This window comes from Pseudoliparis swirei, chromosome 13, assembly GCF_029220125.1.
Source record: "Pseudoliparis swirei isolate HS2019 ecotype Mariana Trench chromosome 13, NWPU_hadal_v1, whole genome shotgun sequence".
NCBI lineage: Eukaryota > Metazoa > Chordata > Actinopteri > Perciformes > Liparidae > Pseudoliparis > Pseudoliparis swirei.
Genome location: NC_079400.1, coordinates 388571 through 408548, shown reverse-complemented (window position 1 = coordinate 408548; position 19978 = coordinate 388571). Strand labels below are relative to the sequence as shown.

Below are 19978 nucleotides of genomic sequence, written 5' to 3'. Positions count from 1 at the left end.
GCCCTCTGACTACCGTTTGGAAAGGAGACGGGTGTGCTGGTGTTCTCATCGTGTGTGTTTGCTCTTTCCTGATTGGGCGGCGGGCGCACAGACCATGAGCCTGAGGAGAGACCCCGATGTGAGCCGTCAGAGGGTCCAGGTGACTCATATGTCTCTGCCTGGATGATGCAGGATGATGATGTCATTGATTTGTAGAGACCAGAGCAGTGAACCACAACCTATTGTTCTTCTTTCTATGCTTGTATACTCGAGCTCAGTGATCGATACACCGTCTGGAGAGGAGCATGATGGGTAACATGAAACCACGGTATGCAAAGGTTTAAAGAGCTGCGTTGTTCGAGCTGAATCCTGAAGCAGAAGGAAGTTTCTCCATCGCGACGGAAAAGGAGCTGAGATGAAGATTTTAAAATAAGCTCAGCTGTAATCATCTTCTTTTCTTTTTCTTTAGCATGACAGTTTATACATCACCTAATAACATTACAATATCAAAATTGGAGTAATGCATAAGAATAAACCGCCTATAAATAATAACTTAGATGTATTATCACCTCTAGGTTTTATTATACAATGCATGGACATGATTTTTACATATACCATTTGTGTTATCAATCCAGAACAAAACATTCAACAGAGGAAATAAATGAAAAATGACACAAACAGTAAAAAGCCTAACATGTATTCAGCTTATGAATCAATGAGCTCCTCTATGAAACAGCATCAGCCAGAAGTCCATGATCGAGCTCGGCGTTTGTTTCAGTGCTCAACCTTCATTCTGGGGCTGGATACATTACAACATCTACTAAAAAAAGATAAACAGATTGCCAAATGTGAAACGTCATTGTTTTGTCGTCCTCAATCTGCCAGTTTACTGATATCTTCACATATGTTCAGCTCGCTGGACTCTGAAATTAAGCGAAAGGTAATGAAAGTCCACCTTTAATTGAGATCTACGTGACGGCTCGACGGGACGAACATTACATTTCATTTGCAGAGTTTTTCATTTCGACATATTCTACATGAGTGGCGCCACGCTGAGTCTGGGCTCAGGGTGTTGGAGCCGGACAGCAGACACTGGCATGTGTCGGGGGATTGGGATATATGCTGAAGTTTACACTCAGATCATCAATCGCTTTCACACAAAAGTAACAGAACACACAATCAATGACGCATATATTACAAGTAATAGATACTGAACACATTTCTAGTATTGGACAATCGGAAGAGAGCGACTGGATAAAGAGTCGTTGACGACCGGGTCACATCCAGGCGTTTCCATCCCGTGTGTCGGCGGGCCGGCGGTCGAGTTTTGCACGAGGAAATCAAAATGCTGCATCTCCCAATATCAGGACGGGTTAGACTTCACAGGAAGCTGTGTGCGGTAATATTTGCACGTGTTCAATTATGTTCTTAGTGGACGAGTAAACCAATCCTACAGAGAAAATATGTTGTTGTGTTGGCACAAGTAACATGCTAATTCTTCAAAGTGTACACATTAAGAACAGGACTTTTATAACATTGTGTGAAAACCATGTAGAAAACCAGTTTGGGTGATTTAACTTTCTTTGTTACCTTTATTAGAGGGGCATGCTTTTGGTTGTGGAGGTTTTACAACAATTTTATGAGTTGATTTCAAACTCAGTAGTTTTTTGAACAAACGACAGAAGTGAGCAATGTGCGTGAGTGAGAGGCAGAACAATGAAATCCTGTCAGATAATATCGACATGTCTACAATTATTAGAGTGAGAAAACACCAAAGAAAGCCACAGCCGGCCTGAAACCCAACCGCCCTCCCAGAAAGGTGGCAGAGAGTCCTAATGACTCACTGGGCTGCTCCGCCACACAAGGTACACACTTACACAAACACACGTTGTACGTCTCCTGAAGTCTTCCCCGTGGAGCCGCGTGGGCTCAGCTCATTGTGATCGTCAGACTCAATTCAATTCAATTCAATTCAATTCAGTTTATTTGTATAGCCCAATTTCACAAATTACAAATTTGTCTCGGAGTGCTTTACAATCTGTACACATAGACATCCCTGCCCCAAAACCTCACATCGGACCAGGAAAAACTCCCAAATAACCCTTCAGGGGGAAAAAAGGGAAGAAACCTGGAGGAGAGCAACAGAGGAGGATCCCTCTCCTAGGATGGACAGATGCAATAGATGTCATGTGTACAGAAGGACAGATTTAGAGTTAAAATACATTCAATGAATATGACAGAGTGTATGAATAGTTCATAGTAGGCATATTCCACGATGGAGACCTCCACGATCCATCAGGCAGATGGCGGTGGGGAGGAGGAGTGGGCGGAGTCTCAACAGTGGGCGGAGTCTCAACAGGACAGTGGCGTAGTCATGAGCAGGAATTCCACGACCCAGACGATCCATCAGGCAGATAGGATCTATGCCGTCTCATAGGGTCCGATGACCCCATGAGACGTGAAGTCAAGGACTCGGGAGAAAGCAGAGTTAGTAAGGTGTGATTGAGAGATGAAAATGCATCCTTAAGGAGAGAAAAAAGAGGAGATAGGTACTCAGTGCATCCTAAAACGTCCCCCAGCAGCTATAAGCCTATAGCAGCATATCAAGGGGCTGGACCAGGTGAACCTGATTCAGCCCTAACTATAAGCTCTGTCAAAGAGGAAGGTCTTCAGTCCACTCTTAAACGAGGTGACTGTGTCTGCCTCCCGGACTGAAATTGGAAGCTGGTTCCATAAAAGAGGAGCTTGATAACTAAAGGCTCTGGCTCCCATTCTACTTTTTAAGACTCTAGGAACTACAAGTAGTCCCGCATTTAGTGAGCGTAGCTCTCTAGTGGGCAATATGGTGCGACAAGCTCCTTAAGATATGATGGAGCATCACCAATCAAGGCTTTGTAGGTTAAGAAGAATTTTAAAAGTGATTCTTGATTTTACTGGGAGCCAGTGCAGAGCAGCTAGTGCAGGAGTGATGTGATCTCTTTTCTTAGTTTTAGTGAGAACACGAGCTGCAGCATTCTGGATCAACTGGAGGGACCTAAGAGATTTATTAGAGCAGCCTGATAATAAGGAGTTGCAGTAATCCAGTCTCAAGTAACGAACGTGAACCAATTTTCTGCATCTTTTGAGACAAGATGTGCCTGATTTTTGAAATATTACGTAGATGAAAGAATGCAGTCCTTGAGATTTGCTTTACGTGGGAGTTAAAGGACAAGTCGATCAAAGATAACGCCAAGATTCTTTACAGTGGTGTTGGATGCCAGGGCAATGCCGTCTACAGAATCCACATCACCAGATAATTGATCTCTGAGGTGCTCAGGGCCGATTAAAATTACTTGGTTTTGTCTGAGTTTAACATCAAGAAGTTGCAGGTCATCCATGTTTTATGTCTTTAAGACATGCTTGAATTTTACAGAGTTGGTTGCTCTCCTCTGGTTTTATCGATAGATATAGTTGAGTATCATCTGCATAACAATGAAAGTTTATGGAGTGTTTCCTGATAATATTGCCCAAAGGAAGCATGTATAAGGTAAATAAAATTGGTCCAAGCACGGAACCTTGTGGAACTCCGTGATTAACGTTGGTGGTTATCGAGGCATCATCGTTTACAAATACAAACTGAGATCGATCTGATAAATAGGATTTAAACCAAATTAGTGCCGTGCCTGAAATGCCAATCGACTGCTCCAGTCTCTGTAACAGGATGTCATGGTCAATGGTGTCGAATGCAGCACTAAGGTCTAACAAGACCAGCACAGAGAGTAGTCCTTTATCTGCTGCCATTAAGAGGTCATTTGTAATTTTCACCAGTGCCGTCTCGGTGCTGTGGTGTTTTCTAAATCCTGATTGAAATTTCTCAAATAAACTATTATGATGTAGAAAGTCGCACAACTGATTTGCGACCACTTTCTCAAGGATCTTGGAGAGGAAGGGGAGGTTAGAGATCGGTCTGTAGTTAGCCAACACCTCTGGATCCAGAGCGGCTTCTTCAGGAGAGGTTTAATAACAGCCACCTTGAAGGAGTGTGGTACGTGGCCTGTTAGCAGAGACACATTGATAATATCTAATAGAGAGCCGCCAATTAAAGGCAACACGTCTTTAAGCAGCCTCGTCGGGATGGGGTCCAAGAGACAGGTAGACGTGTTCGAAGTAGAAACCGTTGAAGATAATTGGTCACGGTTGATGGGAGAAAAGCCCTCAAATATACACCAGGGCATACAGCGGTTTCAAGGCCATTCCACTTGAGGACAGATTGGCACTGGTTATGGGCAAGAGAATATTAATCTTGTCCCTAATAGTTAAAATCTTTTCATTAAAGAAGTTCATAAAGTCATTACCACTAAGGTTTATAGGAATGCTCGGCTCCACAGAGCTGTGACTCTCTGTCAGCCTGGCTACAGTGCTGAAGAGAAACCTGGGGTTGTTTTATTTTTCTATTACTGATGAGTAATAGGCTGCTCTGGCATTACGGAGGGCCTTCTTATATGTTTTAAGACTATCTCGCCAAACTAAGCGGGATTCTTGAGATTAGTTGAGCGCCATATGCGTTCAAGCTTTCGTGACGTTGCTTTAGTTTGCGGGTCTGAGGTTATACCAGGAGCAAACCTCCTCTTCCTCACTGTCTTCTTCTTCAGAGGGCTATCGAGTCCAGTGTCATTCTCAGAGAGCCTATGGCACTGTCAACAAGATGATCAATCTGGGACGGACTAAAGTTAGACCAGGAGTCCTCTGTTATATTGAGGCGTGGTATCGAATCAAATACAGAAGGAATCGCTTCTTTAAATTTAGCTACAGCACTGTCAGTTAGACATCTGGTGTAGAAACTTTTGACTAACGGAGTACACTCCGGTAGTATAAATTCAAAAGTTATGAGGTTGTGGTCTGACAGAAGAGGATTCTGTGGGAAGGCGTTCAAATGCTCAATGTCAACGCCATAAGTAAGAACAAGATCAAGCGTGTGGCCAAAGCTGTGAGTGGGTTTCTGTACTCTCTGACAGAAGCCAATCGAGTCCAACAAGGAGATGAATGCAGCACTAAGGCAATCATTATCAACATCCACATGGATATTAAAATCTCCAACAATAATAACTTTATCGGTTTTAAGAACCAAACTTGATATAAATTCTGAGAATTCAGATATAAACTCTGAATATGGACCTGGTGGCCGGTACAGAATCACAAATCGAATAGGCTGTAGTGTTTTCCAGGTTGGATGTGAAAGACTAAGAACAAGGCTTTCAAATGAGGTGTAGTGTAATTTTGGTTTAGGATTAATTAATAGGCTCGATTCAAAGATGGCTGCTACTCCACCTCCTCGACCGGTGCCTCGAGGAATGTGAGTATTAATATGACTTGGAGGAGTCGATTCATTCAGGCAGACATATTCTTCATGGCTCAGCCAGGTTTCAGTTAGGCAACATAAATCAATGTGATTATCTGATATTAAATCATTTAGTAACACAGCTTTAGATGACAGAGATCGAATATTTAGGAGACCACATTTAATAGACCTATTTTGTTGCACTGCTGAAATAATGGTGTTAACTTGTATAAGGTTATTGTGTACGACTCCTCTTCTGCTTACTTTTAATTTATTTAATTGAAGTGGCCGTGGGACAGACACAGTCTCTACTCTAAAGTCATGGGTGGGTAACTGCTCGAATGGAAGAGCAGAGAAGGGTGTTAAACTACAACTCTGCTCCCAACTCTGCTCCCAACGGTCCGCTTTATTGCGCACTTTCAAAGTTCTTCACGCCATCCGATGAAACTCCACGCCGTCGATGTTCCTCACTGAAGGCTTCGTGCAGAAGGTCTGCAGGTTGACTCTCCATCCTCCCCTCCTCAGAAAGGTAATGATTGGTTCCTGGTTGGACATACTCCTCCGTTTTGTCCCAGTCAGAGACCCATCCTCCTCCTCCTCCTCCTCCTCCTCCTCCTCCGGCCCCGTTGGGATCTGCTCCCTGGCTCATGGCTCCGTAGCCTCCTCCGCCGCCGCCTGTGCGATACAGCTCCTCTGTCTCGTTGGCGAGCTCGTCCTCGTCCAGGATGCCACATTTATCATCGCTCGTCTGCTCCGGCTCGGCCCAAGACTGCTGCTCTCCAGATGCAAAGAGGCCTAGAGACACAGAGCAGGAGACACAGAGCAGGAGACATAGAGCAGGAGACATAGAGCATGAGCCACAGAGCAGGAGACACAGAGCAGGAGACATAGAGCAGGAGACATAGAGCATGAGCCACAGAGCAGGAGACATAGAGCAGGAGACACAGAGCAGGAGACACAGAGCAGGAGACATAGAGCAGGAGACATAGAGCATGAGCCACAGAGCAGGAGACACAGAGCAGGAGACATAGAGCATGAGCCACAGAGCAGGAGACACAGAGCAGGAGACATAGAGCAGGAGACATAGAGCATGAGCCACAGAGCAGGAGACACAGAGCAGGAGACATAGAGCAGGAGACATTGAGCAGGAGACACAGAGCAGGAGACATAGAGCATGAGACACAGAGCAGGAGACACAGAGCAGGAGACACAGAGCAGGAGACATAGAGCATGAGACACAGAGCAGGAGACACAGAGCAGGAGACATAGAGCAGGAGACACAGAGCAGGAGACATAGAGCAGGAGACACAGAGCAGGAGACACAGAGCAGGAGACACAGAGCAGGAGACATAGAGCAGGAGACACAGAGCAGGAGACACAGAGCAGGAGACATAGAGCAGGAGACACAGAGCAGGAGACACAGAGCAGGAGACACAGAGCAGGAGACACAGAGCAGGAGACATAGAGCAGGAGACACAGAGCAGGAGACACAGAGCAGGAGACACAGAGCAGGAGACACAGAGCAGGAGACATAGAGCAGGAGACACAGAGCAGGAGACACAGAGCAGGAGACATAGAGCAGGAGACACAGAGCAGGAGACACAGAGCAGGAGACACAGAGCAGGAGACACAGAGCAGGAGACACAGAGCAGGAGACACAGAGCAGGAGACACAGAGCAGGAGACACAGAGCAGGAGACACAGAGCAGGAGACACAGAGCAGGAGACATAGAGCAGGAGACACAGAGCAGGAGACACAGAGCAGGAGACACAGAGCAGGAGACATAGAGCAGGAGACACAGAGCAGGAGACACAGAGCAGGAGACACAGAGCAGGAGACACAGAGCAGGAGACACAGAGCAGGAGAACAGAAGCTCTCCCCACCGTAGAATATGACGCCTCCGTAGTGAACCAGCGAGGCGATGAGGAACACGCCCTGCCACTCCTCCCGCGTCTGTCAAAGGAGGGTGAGAGGAAGAAGAGGAGGAAGAGGAGGAAGAGCATTCAAAAGAACAACAAGCATGACAGATAGGTGTCAATGAGCTCATCCGGAGTTGACTTGTGGGCGTGTCCCACTCGCCTTGTGCCTCGTCATGGCGCCGACGATCACAGGGCAGATCATCCCCGACAAGGTGCCCACGCCGTTGGAGATGCCCATGAGGATGCTGGCGTAGCGCGGGGCGATGTCCAGGTGGTTGACATTGAAACCTTGTGAGGGCGGATGAAGACAGCGTTGGCTCATGGATGATATTCACAAGCAGCCTGTGGGGCTAACATGTTCAAAGAAACACGGCGATGTCCTCCGGAAGACAACATGGCTTCTGGATGGGCGGTGACACAACATAGAACTACGACTGAAGAGGGAGAATCATGACAAAAGGAAACGCGTTTTCACCTGAAATGGCGAAGCCAGAGAAACCCACCGCCAGGACCAGGAAGCTGATGGAAACCACTTTGGTATGAGAAAAGCCCACCACCAGCAGCAGCGTGGCCTCCATCCCAAAGCCTGAAGAACCAGAACCAACAGGATGCAACTTGGCCTTGGATAAGGTCCTCAGCTGTGGCTCTTTAGACTTTATTAAGTATAGCTGAAATACATTTGTCTGCCTCCGCCTGCAGCAGTCCACACTGCTTTCATCGGGTCTGCTTATCGACTGAAGCTCATCAGTCTTTGGATCAGGACACGAGGCCACAAGGCTACATGCTACATGCTAATCCAAGTCAACTGAAGTCCGTCCTCCTCCCCCGTCTCTCTTCTCCTGTTTTATGAAATGCTGTTGACTGAACAGTAACCTGAAGTTTGCCCAGTACAGCTTCCCAACAAAGTGATACGTACAACGTGTACTTCTCCATTTCACTTTGCCATCGATTTATCTGGAGTTTAAAAATACCCGACGGAAGCACATTGCCGTTTCCCTTATGCAGCTCCTCTCTTCTCACGACAGCTGACTAAATACTGGAGTTAACCCCACCATTGATATATATATATATATCATATATATATTATATATATTTATTTATATATATATATATATATTTATATATATATATATTTATATATATATTTATTTATTTATATATATATGTATATATTTATATATATAGATATGCAAAGACAGTTCTACTATCTTGGGGGGGGGGGGGAGAGCTGCTATTAGGAGCACAGGAAGTGAGCTCTACTGATTGTGTACTACATCTATGTTTAACCCTTTCTGCTATTCTAAATGAGCTTCCTTACCTCCACAGTTCATAAGTTTCCTGACGTTAGTGGTGGTCATGATTTGGTTGGTGCGCAAATAATCCGCAATGTGGCCACCGATGGGCACGATAATGGTCATGACGAGGTGGGGGAGTGCAGAAACTATGCCCACCTAAAAAGAGAGATGATAAATGGAAAACAATGTTGTTATGTAACTGAAACCCTGGAAACAGACTTTGTCGAGCTCTGACTTATTTCATGGCGTCATGTTGTTGGCCATTGGGCAGCGTGTGTCCCGTCTCTCTGGTTGCTGATACCTTGCTTATCTCGAACCCAAACACCTCTTCGAAATATGCCGGCTGGCTGATGAGAAGCAAGTAGAAAGTCCAACTTCTGCAGAAATTTGCCACGATGATGGCGTACACTGGCATGGAGGTGAAGAAGGCCTTCCACGGCGTGTTGAATTTCTGTAACACAGCAAAAAAAGTTACGCATTTCACTGATTTTGCGGTGGAACTTTAAGCCTATTCACCTGTAAATGTATCAGCTGTTTAGCTGGATCAATGACCAATTTTGTCTATTTCAGATTTTATTTTGGCCATAAATTAAAAAACCAGCACATTGTGACGAATAAAATGAATTAAATGCATGAATACCGACACAAATGAGCAGACGCTACAACTTACACATTATTTCCGGGTTGCTTTCATTTTCATCTCCTATACTATTATTAGAAATGGCTCCTGACGATATTTAACACCCTCTGAAGCTTCATCCAGACCAACTTCCTTAGTACTCTTGCATTATTTTTTCTTTTTAGCTTCTCTTCATTCAAATCTACGCTCAGTCTCGTCCTCATGTTTATAATCCTGTGTTCCGGCGTTTGATTCCGATCATACGATTCTATGCTACGTACTGACCGTGATCGACTGCTGGGCCGACTCCCCGATGCTTTCCTCGATGTACGTTCTCTCCTCCTCTGTGATGGTGGGATGAGCGGCTGGACTTTCATAAGACACCAGGAACCAGAAGCAATACCACATGATCCCAAAGGCTCCTGCGGGGGAGGAAGAGAAAGGAAAGGTGAGTCAACACTGGAAGGAAAGGTCACGAGAACAAGGAGACACGCGGACTGGAGCCGCTGCCTCGCCACTGGGATTACATGTTGAACACGAGATGTCGAGACACATGAACACATGTTTTCATCTGGACTCAAGGAGGCGACTGGATTTGGTGCTGAAAGGTTCACAAAACACACCTGCTTGTGACAAGTCCACACAAATGTCTAACTAAGAGAGTCAAATTCAAGTCAAGACCATTTGGATGTAAACTGTAACATGACGAGTTGTTTCCGGTTCTTTATGGTGCTTGTCTTTCTGCTGAGTCAGCATCTGCTGTGTTACTTCATATTGTGCATATGTGTTGTCACTAACCAACTCATCACTGCAGGACTCTGTTGTTATGTGTATTATGGAAACAATCACAGATAATGTGTATTTCCCAAGTTATATACACTTCCGTTCAAAAGTTTGGGGTCATCCAGACAATTTCGTGTCTTCCATAAAAACTCACTTTTATTTATAAATGAATTGAACATTTCATAAAACATATAGTCAAGACATTGACAAGGTTAGAAATAATGATTAATATTTGAAGTATTAATTTTATTCTTCAAACTTCAAGCTCAAAGGAAGGCCAGTTGTATATCTTATATCACCAGCATAACTGTTTTCAGCTGTGCTCACATAATTGCACAAGGGTTTTCTAATCAGACATTAGTCTTCTAAGGCGATAACACAATGTACCATTAGAACACTGGAGTGATGATGAAATGGGCCTCTATACACCTCTGGAGATATGTCATTAGAAACCAGACACTTCCACCTAGAATAGTCATTTACCACATTAACAATGTAGAGAGTGTATTTCTGATTAATTTAATGTTATCTTTATTGAAAAAACAGTGCTTTTCTTTGAAGAATAAAGACATTTCTAAGTGACCCCAAACTTTTGAACGGTCGTGTATATAGAAACCAGGAGCCTGAATGTAGAGGATGTACATTTGACCTGACGAGGGTCTCGTACCGTAGACGTAGAAGACTGAGGACCATCCCGAGTACTGCACCAGGATCCCCGCTAGCGGCATGGCAATCACAGCCCCGGCATACGAGCCTAGAGAAAAGAGACGTGTGTAGGGCGGCCATTTAAATTCATTTCAATGAGCCTGTCACTGAACCGTTAGCTCCATATCACGTGTCAACAAGTTGAAACCATATTGCGATTGGATCACATCAGCCGTCACGGCCAATCGGGGCAGAGGTGGGGGGACAACGGCCCCTCCACAACGTCTACAGTTCATTAGAGCGCTGACGGACTCACCGCAGAAGGCCGTTGTGGCGAGGCGACTTCTCTCAAGAGGCGGGGCCCATTTTGCCCAAATGCCATGACAAGCTGGGTAAGAAACCCCCTGTGAGAGAGAAGAACATTACGCTCTGCTCCATGTTCTGAATCGCATGTGTTGTGTTTATGCGGTCCAGCACCTCCACAAGTCCTTGACATATTCTGACGAGGATAACGCAGCCGAAGTGCATCCGTGCCGCTGCGGGGATGAGCATGTTCAGGAAAGACGTGGCCACTATGGCAAAGCCAAACACTCTGGAAGAGGAAACCATGGAGACAGGAGGAGACATTCAGTACGTCTACAAGAAGGTACATTATCCCCGGCATACAATAAATAGTGAACAGACCTGTTTGCTGCAAACTTTTGACAGATGAACCCTCCTGGGATTTGGGTTACTATGTATCCCCAGAAGAAGGAACCATGGATCATTCCCACTGTTTCTGGATCCCAGTCAAACTGGGCTTTCTGTTGGGACACATGCCATGAGAGGTGATCTGCCCGTGCACACATATATATATATATATATATATATATATATTATTATATTATTATATATATGTATATATATATACATATATATATACATATACTGTATAAATACATATATATACACATATATATATATGTATTTATATTTATATATATATTTATACATATATATACATTTATATATTTATATATATAAATATATATATGTTTATTTTTAGATAGATATATATATATCAAAATACAAAAATCAGAGGATTCCACATGCTGTTGGTGGTATAGTGGGTTTAACCTATAATATTGATATCATACATAAATAATAATGAGATAATCTGTAAACCCGACATACACACTTCCTGTTGTGGACTTCCCACCTTCGACCCCTGCCACTCACCACGATGACCTCCTTGTTGTCTTTGAAGACGGTGTGGCTGTTGACCATGCTGACGATGGCCACGCCCAAGTTACACCGGATACCAAAGGAGATACAGAAGCCGACGCCCGAGAGGATGGCGATGATGTAGCGCCTGGGCAGGCCGAAGCAGGTGCAGTCCACCACGGGCATCTCCTTCTCCGCCACCGGCTCCGGCCGGCCCCCCGCCGACAGCTCCATGGTCTCGCCATTGTCTTGCTTCTTCTCAAGAGCTCTGTTCAGAAGGGATTAGAAACATGTACGCTATTGGAGTTTGGGATTCAAGTCAGCCCGCGTGGTCCTGTTCCAGAAGGACACTCAGTCGACTGAAGTTCATAGCTGAACTTTAACATCTCCTCAATCCTTGTACGTTTGTGAGCTGGTGTCACTGGGATATGTATCTGTTGAAATCAACGGATAGCAATGTTGCTATCAAGACAGCTTGTCCCAAAAACACCCGTACACAACGAATCATACTGACGGAGGAGAAAAGCACCACTGAACCAAACAGATTGAACATGTGTTTAAAAAACCTGCCCCTTTACCAGATTGTGATGCTAATGTTTTTCTTTTCGAACATTGAGCATCCCATATTATTTGTCCTCCGCTCCGGGAGAACAGGTGCTGTGCAGACTGACAGCTCGGCTCTAGAAAAGATGTCCAGACGATCGTTCTCGCTGTCGATGTGGCGCTGACATCCGAACAAGAGGCGGCGCAGTTATCCGTCAGCCGCCACCGCGGGAGCTTGTTCACATAACTTGGACTTGTCTCCTCAAGGTGTTCATAGATCGGGTTTTATTATTGCAGACACAGTGATAAAGAAACCTGCTTCAGCCTCCGTGCTCCTCTTCTCCTCCAGACCAGGTCATCTCTTCCCTCCGCTGTCTGTAACCTCACGCCGTGGCTGAGAAACCGTGACCTCTGCCCGCCTCCAGTCTAGCAGGCATCAAATATGTATCCAGAGGCAGCGGTCATCTATTAAACATCGTCGTGCAATGCTGACTTTCTACTAACTCGAGCGCCGCGGTTCCAAAGAGCTCCTTTTATATCACGGCTGTATTTATCGTACGTATTTAGTTTGTCGTCCATGTAAACGTTCAGAGCCAAACATCCCGTGGTCGTGGCCTGGTCATTATAATTCCCATCCACCATGGAGAGAAACATACGTGAGAGGACATCTCTGTCAAATACAACACCCAGCAGGGCAGACATGAAGAACGCTCGGATTGGGGGATGGGCACGTCTTCTATCGACGACTCTATTTTACAGCTGGTGCTACAGGACGGGAGATGTGACCGGGATCCTGAACTTCACCACATTGAAGTGTCTTGTGGCTGGCTTGACCATTAATCACAGTTGCCTACACCCACAGTGGCTATTGAGAGCCTTCATCATGGTCGGCTTGAAAATCCAACAAACGTTCTGCAATTAACACGACGTCATGTGTGCAGGAGGTCAGCGTTGATGCCGGGTCAAACTACCACTTACACGTCAAGGCTGCACGGTGTCCATGTTTCATTCAACCCGGTAACCGTGAGACACCTCCAGGAACATGAGACGCCCGTTCAATGATGTCCAGAGTGTAATTAAAACAAAATACGTCATAAACAAGAAAATAATAGACACGAGTCACGTTCAAGAGCAGAGTTGTTTGTCAGGGTGGTTTTAAATGAACCTTTATGTTGTCAAATGTTCCAAGTTTGTGAAGCAGAGACGCGGTAAAGCCATGTTCGCACGCACGCCGTTAAGCCTATCACAAGTCAGATGATGACTATAGGCCCGCTTTAATAAGGACGTGATGTATGATGACAAGTTGTCACTATGTAACAGCCAAAGTTAAAACCTTTGTTTTCAAAGACTCCATTGCAACAACAAAATGAAAAGCCCAAACAGCTGTAAATCATCATTTGAATAAAATGTACTGAGTGTCATGCCATGTCAAGTCAGAATAACTAATCGCAGCTTTAATTATTATATTCTGTGTGTCGACCTGCAATTCGTCAGAAGGCACCTGCCAAAAGCAGAGAGGTAGGAATAGATCCCTCTTGGGGAATACCTGATCCTCACTTTAATGCATCCCGGGGTAAACGTGGTCGATCTCTTTTGGACGATGACACGATCCCAACGACGAGCAAACAACACTGGGACCACTCAAGCTTTCAAAGGGAAATGAAGGTCTGCTGAAACACACCAGCAGCCTTCCATTGTTTGGAGAACATTTACAACTGTGCCATGGAAATACAATATGTTCATGGTGGGCATCGAGTATATGAATGAAACTAGATTATGGTAAACGAGCAAACTCCCATGTTATTGTATTTACATTATCTACTTATTTTCAAGATTATATATATATATATATATAACTATATATATATATATAAAATATAAATACAACTATATATATATCAATGTATATATACATATATATATATATTTATATATATATATATATATATATATATATATTCCTTTTTCCCACATATTTTTCATCAGATGTTTGGTGATGCCGAGTTTTAACACCCACTTAATCAGTACAAGAACATGTGTGTGGATGCTTGTCAATGTCAGGACCGAGGCCATGGACCTCATCGTGCCGCTCATCCTGCTCACACAGCCTTTCCAAGGGATTCAGAGTGGAGGCTCGTCCGCTGTGTGGGATCGAGTTGCTCTCCGTCCTCTGACGAACCCTTTCAACCAGAATGTCACCGGAAAGGCGAGGACAATAACAATTCTGAAATAGCAGGAAAAGAGAAGCAGCGGGTGATCATGAAAACAGCCATTACTGAAGCTCATGGCCAGGAGATGTGCACTTCCCATGGAGACTTCAAAATGCATGGATACCAAAATATTGAGTGAGAAAAAGACTGGTGTTCGTGTTCTCGCTCACAAACCTCATCGGAAGTCAGAACGGGGAAAGGAAGCTGCACAATTATTAAAACCTGTAGGCTTTGTAAGCAGAGGGTCTAACAGTCTCTTCGTGACTGATCAAGTATTTATGATTCTCACTCCTGAATTATTGATAACTATGGCTCTCTTGGACTATTTTTGTCTGGGCGGGCTTGTGTCTTCATTCTTCCTGTCTCCTCTTCATCTTTTAACCCGGCTTTTTATCGTCAACACCCAGACTCACACACATTTCTCAACATTTCCTTCTTCTCCAACGGCAATTTCCCAGCATCCATTGCATGTCCACGTGGAGTTGTCCATTCTCGGCAATAAAACAGGGAGCACATAACCCGTAAATATATATCAGCTGCAGTGACTTTCCACGCCTGACCCCGAGTGGAAGGAAAGCCGTTGTAATCCTCACGCTACCGGACGCTCTCTGCTCGGCTCGGCCTGAGGAGATGTTTGGTCGCTTCTCGTGAAGCAGTTCCACTCGGTAAGAAAAGGGCTCCGTTGTTATTGTGGAAAGCGTGAAAAAGAAAGCTGAATTCACGTGAACTATCCCCGCTCAGTGGGAGTCCTGCTTGTGTCTCAGTTATCTCTGACGGATGGATGGCAGGCGGGCGACAGCTGGGTCCGACAGCTTGGGTTCATTGATCGGATAGAAGTCAAATAACTGGCGCGGATTGTTTGAAAAAACGGTGGACTTTTATAAAGTCACACAGAATAAGTGCATTTGGAGATCATCTGCATGAGAGAAGCGAATTGATTCGCTGAGAGACAACATATGATCCTCTTTCTGCTGAGGCTCCTGGAGCCTGAGGAATGAGATGCTGCAGAGCCAGGGGAAGAGCACGGGATTTATTTGGAAATATTTGTACAGAAATTAGACGAACGTCGATAAGATGTGTATTCCATTGGTTCGTCTGCAACTATTTTGATAATTGAAATCCAAACATCCTCTTGTCTGAGGTTCTCAAAGATGGAAATATGCAGTGTTGCTTGTCTTTGCATCTCGAACATGTTGTATTGAAGGGTTTGATGTACATACAGCTGAATACTCTGCGTGGGTTCTACTTCATGCTTCTGTTTTGTCTCGACTTCAGGGGATTTAAATTCATATTATGAAGAAAAGAAAAGAAAAGAGCAGTGAAATAGATTACAGTAGAGGAGCCGAATAGAGCTGATGTTACAACTGTAAGTACAGCTCCATAGAACACGTCCACACGGTGTGCCGTTCCCTCCGAGCTCCCGTTAAGCATGTTGCGTGCAGAGAACAGCACCGGGGGACGGGCCGGTGCGCGCGCGTTGAACACGGCAGCAGGGGACCGTGAGCACGTGCGCGCACCACGGAAAGGAAAGGCGTTTAGACCGCTGTGAGCTCTTTGGGGGCTACCGGGCTACTTAAGGAGAGAGCGAGAGAGACAGAGAGGTGTGTCCAAGGTGTGGCCTGCAGGGATTTACGTGGCCGACAGCTTGGACAGCAGAGGCTATTTGTGGAGAGGATTTAAGTGTTTAGACCTCCCTCGAATCCCGAGAGGAGGAACGGGAGTTCATGGAAACTCCTTCTCGTTCAGACGTCACCGGACTGCTCGGCCTCACGCAGCCGCAGCCCAGCAGGGCGAAGTTGCGCTTCTTCTCCTGTTGCCAACTGTCTGCGCCTCGTGTTGCGGAAGTTCTCACAAACACTTGAATTCATTCCGTCATTTGTCTTGAGGGTCTAAAATAAAAAATAAATGATGACTTCCTGCCAAGCTCCGCCCTCCTCCACCATCACAGCTTTTAAAGCCTTTACGCGTGAGGGTTAGTGAAGGTCCTCTCCTGTTCCATGGCGACAGGTGACGCGTAACAGGCCGCACACACACACACACACACACACACAGTCACTCTCATTCAATTTGGGCAAATGGGCAACCCGCCTGTGAGGTGCAGAGACACACCTGCATCATGCCGAGGAGAATGAGTCCATTGACCCGCGCGTGTTATCGATGCCGAGGCGTTCACGCTGAAATGAAACCTTTACGCATTACATCGAGAAACTATATGTAACTTTGTATTATTATTATTATAATAAGCTACTGCATGAACGCAGTGTCTTCTCGTGCACATTGTGTATATGTGACAGACTCAGGAGCAGAGGGGCAGCTGCTGTGCACTGACCGGCCTCTGACACCGTGATCTTCAGGAGAACGTTGTATCTTAACTCCATAACTCGGGCTGCATGTAGTCCGTAGAGGCGGAACTCATTCTAAAGGTGTTTAACACAGGTAACCCCCTGCCTCCAGCACACCTCACAGCCATGGTCCCAGACGTGTTGTACGTACCCGTATATCTTCCCGAGCGTCCTGGCGGCCGCGACCTTCAACCTGTCCGGTCGGATCTCCATCCTCACGACTCCAGGACCCGACCGATGTGCAGTGCGTGATGCGCGCTCCCGACTGAGCGCACAGCCTCTGCTCCTCGGCTCCCTCCGCCCGTCCTTGTTACTCACACAAAATAAAAAATAAAGAAGAAAATAAACTAAACTTGATTTAGTTTTACTTGAGCGGACTGGACTCCTGAACGCGGACCGGAAGCTGCACGGAGGACTTAATCTGCTTCAAATGCCGTTCTATCAATTCAACGGAGCCGACACGCGCTCTCCTCGGTTCACGGAGCTCTTCATCTCCAAGTGGAGCCTCCTCTCCCTCCTGGGTCTCCGTCAAGGTTCCGAGGCAGCAGCGCGGTCCAGACGGTGTCTCTGTCCGCGGTGCTGAACCAGATTACCGCCGCCCGCGCGCTAATCTCTCCAAGTGTGTGTGGCGCGAGGCGAAGGGAACATGTCACTCCCTCCCGCGGCCGGCCGGACGTCTGCAGCTCTGACTCCTCCGCGGCGTCTCTTCCTGGAGACTCGGTGGAGCCGGGCGGAGGGAGCCGCGCCCGGCCCAACTTGTTGAGAGCTCCCGGTGTTTCATCCGCGCGAAGGTCCGGCGGCTCCACGGCGAGATGGAGAGTTTAATGGCGACTTAAAACAAAAAAAGGAAAGAACACAAAATCAAGACAGAGAAAAGAGCATTTTAAAACATCTTGTTGAGCTTCTCTTGTCAGCGGCGCGTCACAGCGGCAGAGAAACAAGTAGATAGAGTATAGAGAGTATAGAGAGTATAGAGTATATGGGTATGAGGTATAGGTGTATGGGTGTATGAGTAGTATAGAGTATGGAATTATAGAGTATGGGTGGTATAGGGTGTATGGGTGGTATGGGTATGGAATTATGGAGTATGGGTGGTATGGTGGTATGGGTGTGGAATTATGGGTGTATGGAGGTATGGGTGTATGGTGTATGTATTATATGGGTGTGTAGAGTGTGGTATGTATGGATGGTATGGTGTGTGGGTGTATGGTGGTGTGTATGGGTGTGTGTATGGGTGTGGGTGTATGGGTATTATGGGTGTGTGGGTGTGGTGGTATGGAATTGTGGGTGTATGGGTGTATGGGGTATGGGTGTGGGTGGTATGGGTGTATGGGTGTATGGTGTATGGTGTGGGTGGTATGGGTGGTGTATGGGGTATGGGTATGGGTGGTATGGGTGTATGGGTATGGGTGGGTGTATGGGGTATGGTTATGGGTGTGATGTGGGTGTATGGGTGTGGGTGGTGGTGTGGTTATGGTATGGGTGTATGTGGTGTATGGTGTATGGTGTGTATGGGTGGTATGGAGGTATGGGGTGGTGTATGGGTGTGGGAGTGTGGTGTAGGTGGTATGTGGGTGGTATGGGTGTATGGGTGGTATGGGTGTATGGTGGTATGGGTGTGGGTGGTATGGGTGTGGTATGGTGTATGGTGTGTGGGTGTATGGTATGGGGTATGGGTGTGGGTGGTGGTATGGGTGTATGGGTGGTATGGGTGTGTGGGTGGTGTATGGTGTATGGGTGTGGGTGTATGGGTGTGGGTGTATGGGGTGTATGGGTGTGGGTATGGGGTGGTGTGGGTGTGGGTGGTATGGGTGTATGGGTGTATGGGTGTGGGGTGGTGTATGGTGTATGGGTGTGGGTGGTATGGGTGTGGGTATGGGTGTATGGGTGGTGGTATGGGTGTATGGGTATGGTGTGTATGGTGTGGGTGGTATGGGTGTATGGGTGTGGGGTGGTGTATGGGTGTATGGGTGGTATGGGTGTGGTATGGGTATGGGTGTGGTATGGGTATGGGTGTATGGGTGTGGGGTGTGGGTATGGGGTATGGGTATGGGTGGTATGGGTGTATGGGTGGTGTATGGGTGTATGGGTGTGGGTATGGTGTATGGTGTGTGGGTATGGGGTGTATGGGTGTATGGGGTGGTATGGGTGTATGGGTGTGGGGTATATGGGTGTATGGGTGGTATGGGTGTATGGGGTGGTATGGGTGGTGTATGGGTGGTATGGGTGTATGGTGGTATGGGTGTATGGGTGTGGGTGGTATGGGTGTATGGTGGTGGTATGGGTATGGGGTGGTGTATGGGTGGTGTATGGGTGTGGGTGGTGTATGGGTATGGGTGGTGTATGGGTGTGGGTGTATGGGTGGTATATGGGTGTATGGGTGGGTGGTATGGGTGTATAGTGGTGTGTGGGTGGTATGGGTGTATGGGTAGGTGTGGGTGGTATATGGGTATATGGGTGGTATGGGTGCATGTGGTGGTATGGGTATGTATGGGTGTGCATGGGTGGTATATGGTGGTATGGGTATATGGGTGGTATGGGTGGTATATGGTGGTATGGGTGTATAGGAGTGGTACATGGTATGGGTGTATAGGTACATATGGTGTATATGGTGGTATAGGTGGTATGGTGGTACATATAGTAGTATATAGAGTAGTACATAGAGTAGTACATATGGTAGTATATAGAGTATATAGAGTATATAGAGTAGTATATTCTCCAGTTGTCTTTGAGGGAATCACATCTCAACCTCTTGAGTTCATTATTAAATAAACTGATATGGAGATTATACTTTCTATTGAAGTGGCCGAAAGGAATTTAAAAAACAAAAAACAGACCAAAAGGTCAGTTTAATATTTATATAATTTATATTAATATTATTGATGTGCAATCTATTGGGGGGGAAAAGTTTATACAATATAAATAGTGTGTAATTCCCCTTCTTCCAACGACACTGTTGTTCATCTATCGATAAGTTAAAAATATTATTGAATGCATAAGTTGAAATACTTTAATTAACTTCTTTAAAAAGGGGGGGGGGAATCTAAATAAAATAATCAATAATAGCTTGATTCCATTGAGCCGATCAGTTGCTATTGCTGGCTCACTGTGAAGTCTTAGCCC

The 19978-nt window shown here is 45.9% G+C and overlaps 1 protein-coding gene across 1 annotated transcript; it reads right to left on the bottom strand.

The window, feature by feature from the left end:
• Nucleotides 1-5550: 5550 nt before the first annotated feature.
• LOC130203496 (vesicular glutamate transporter 1-like) lies at nucleotides 5551-17462 on the bottom strand. The gene is made up of 13 exons (XM_056429697.1): nucleotides 17007-17462; nucleotides 11776-12028; nucleotides 11242-11360; nucleotides 11035-11149; nucleotides 10874-10961; nucleotides 10580-10666; nucleotides 9415-9551; nucleotides 8812-8961; nucleotides 8534-8666; nucleotides 7691-7801; nucleotides 7376-7503; nucleotides 7180-7249; nucleotides 5551-6091 (listed from the first exon to the last, which is right to left on the bottom strand). The coding sequence occupies exons 1-13, from the start codon at nucleotides 17066-17068 to the stop codon at nucleotides 5703-5705; spliced, it is 1842 nt and encodes a 613-aa protein (XP_056285672.1). The 5' UTR covers nucleotides 17069-17462; the 3' UTR covers nucleotides 5551-5702.
• Between the last annotated feature and the right edge of the window lie 2516 nt (nucleotides 17463-19978).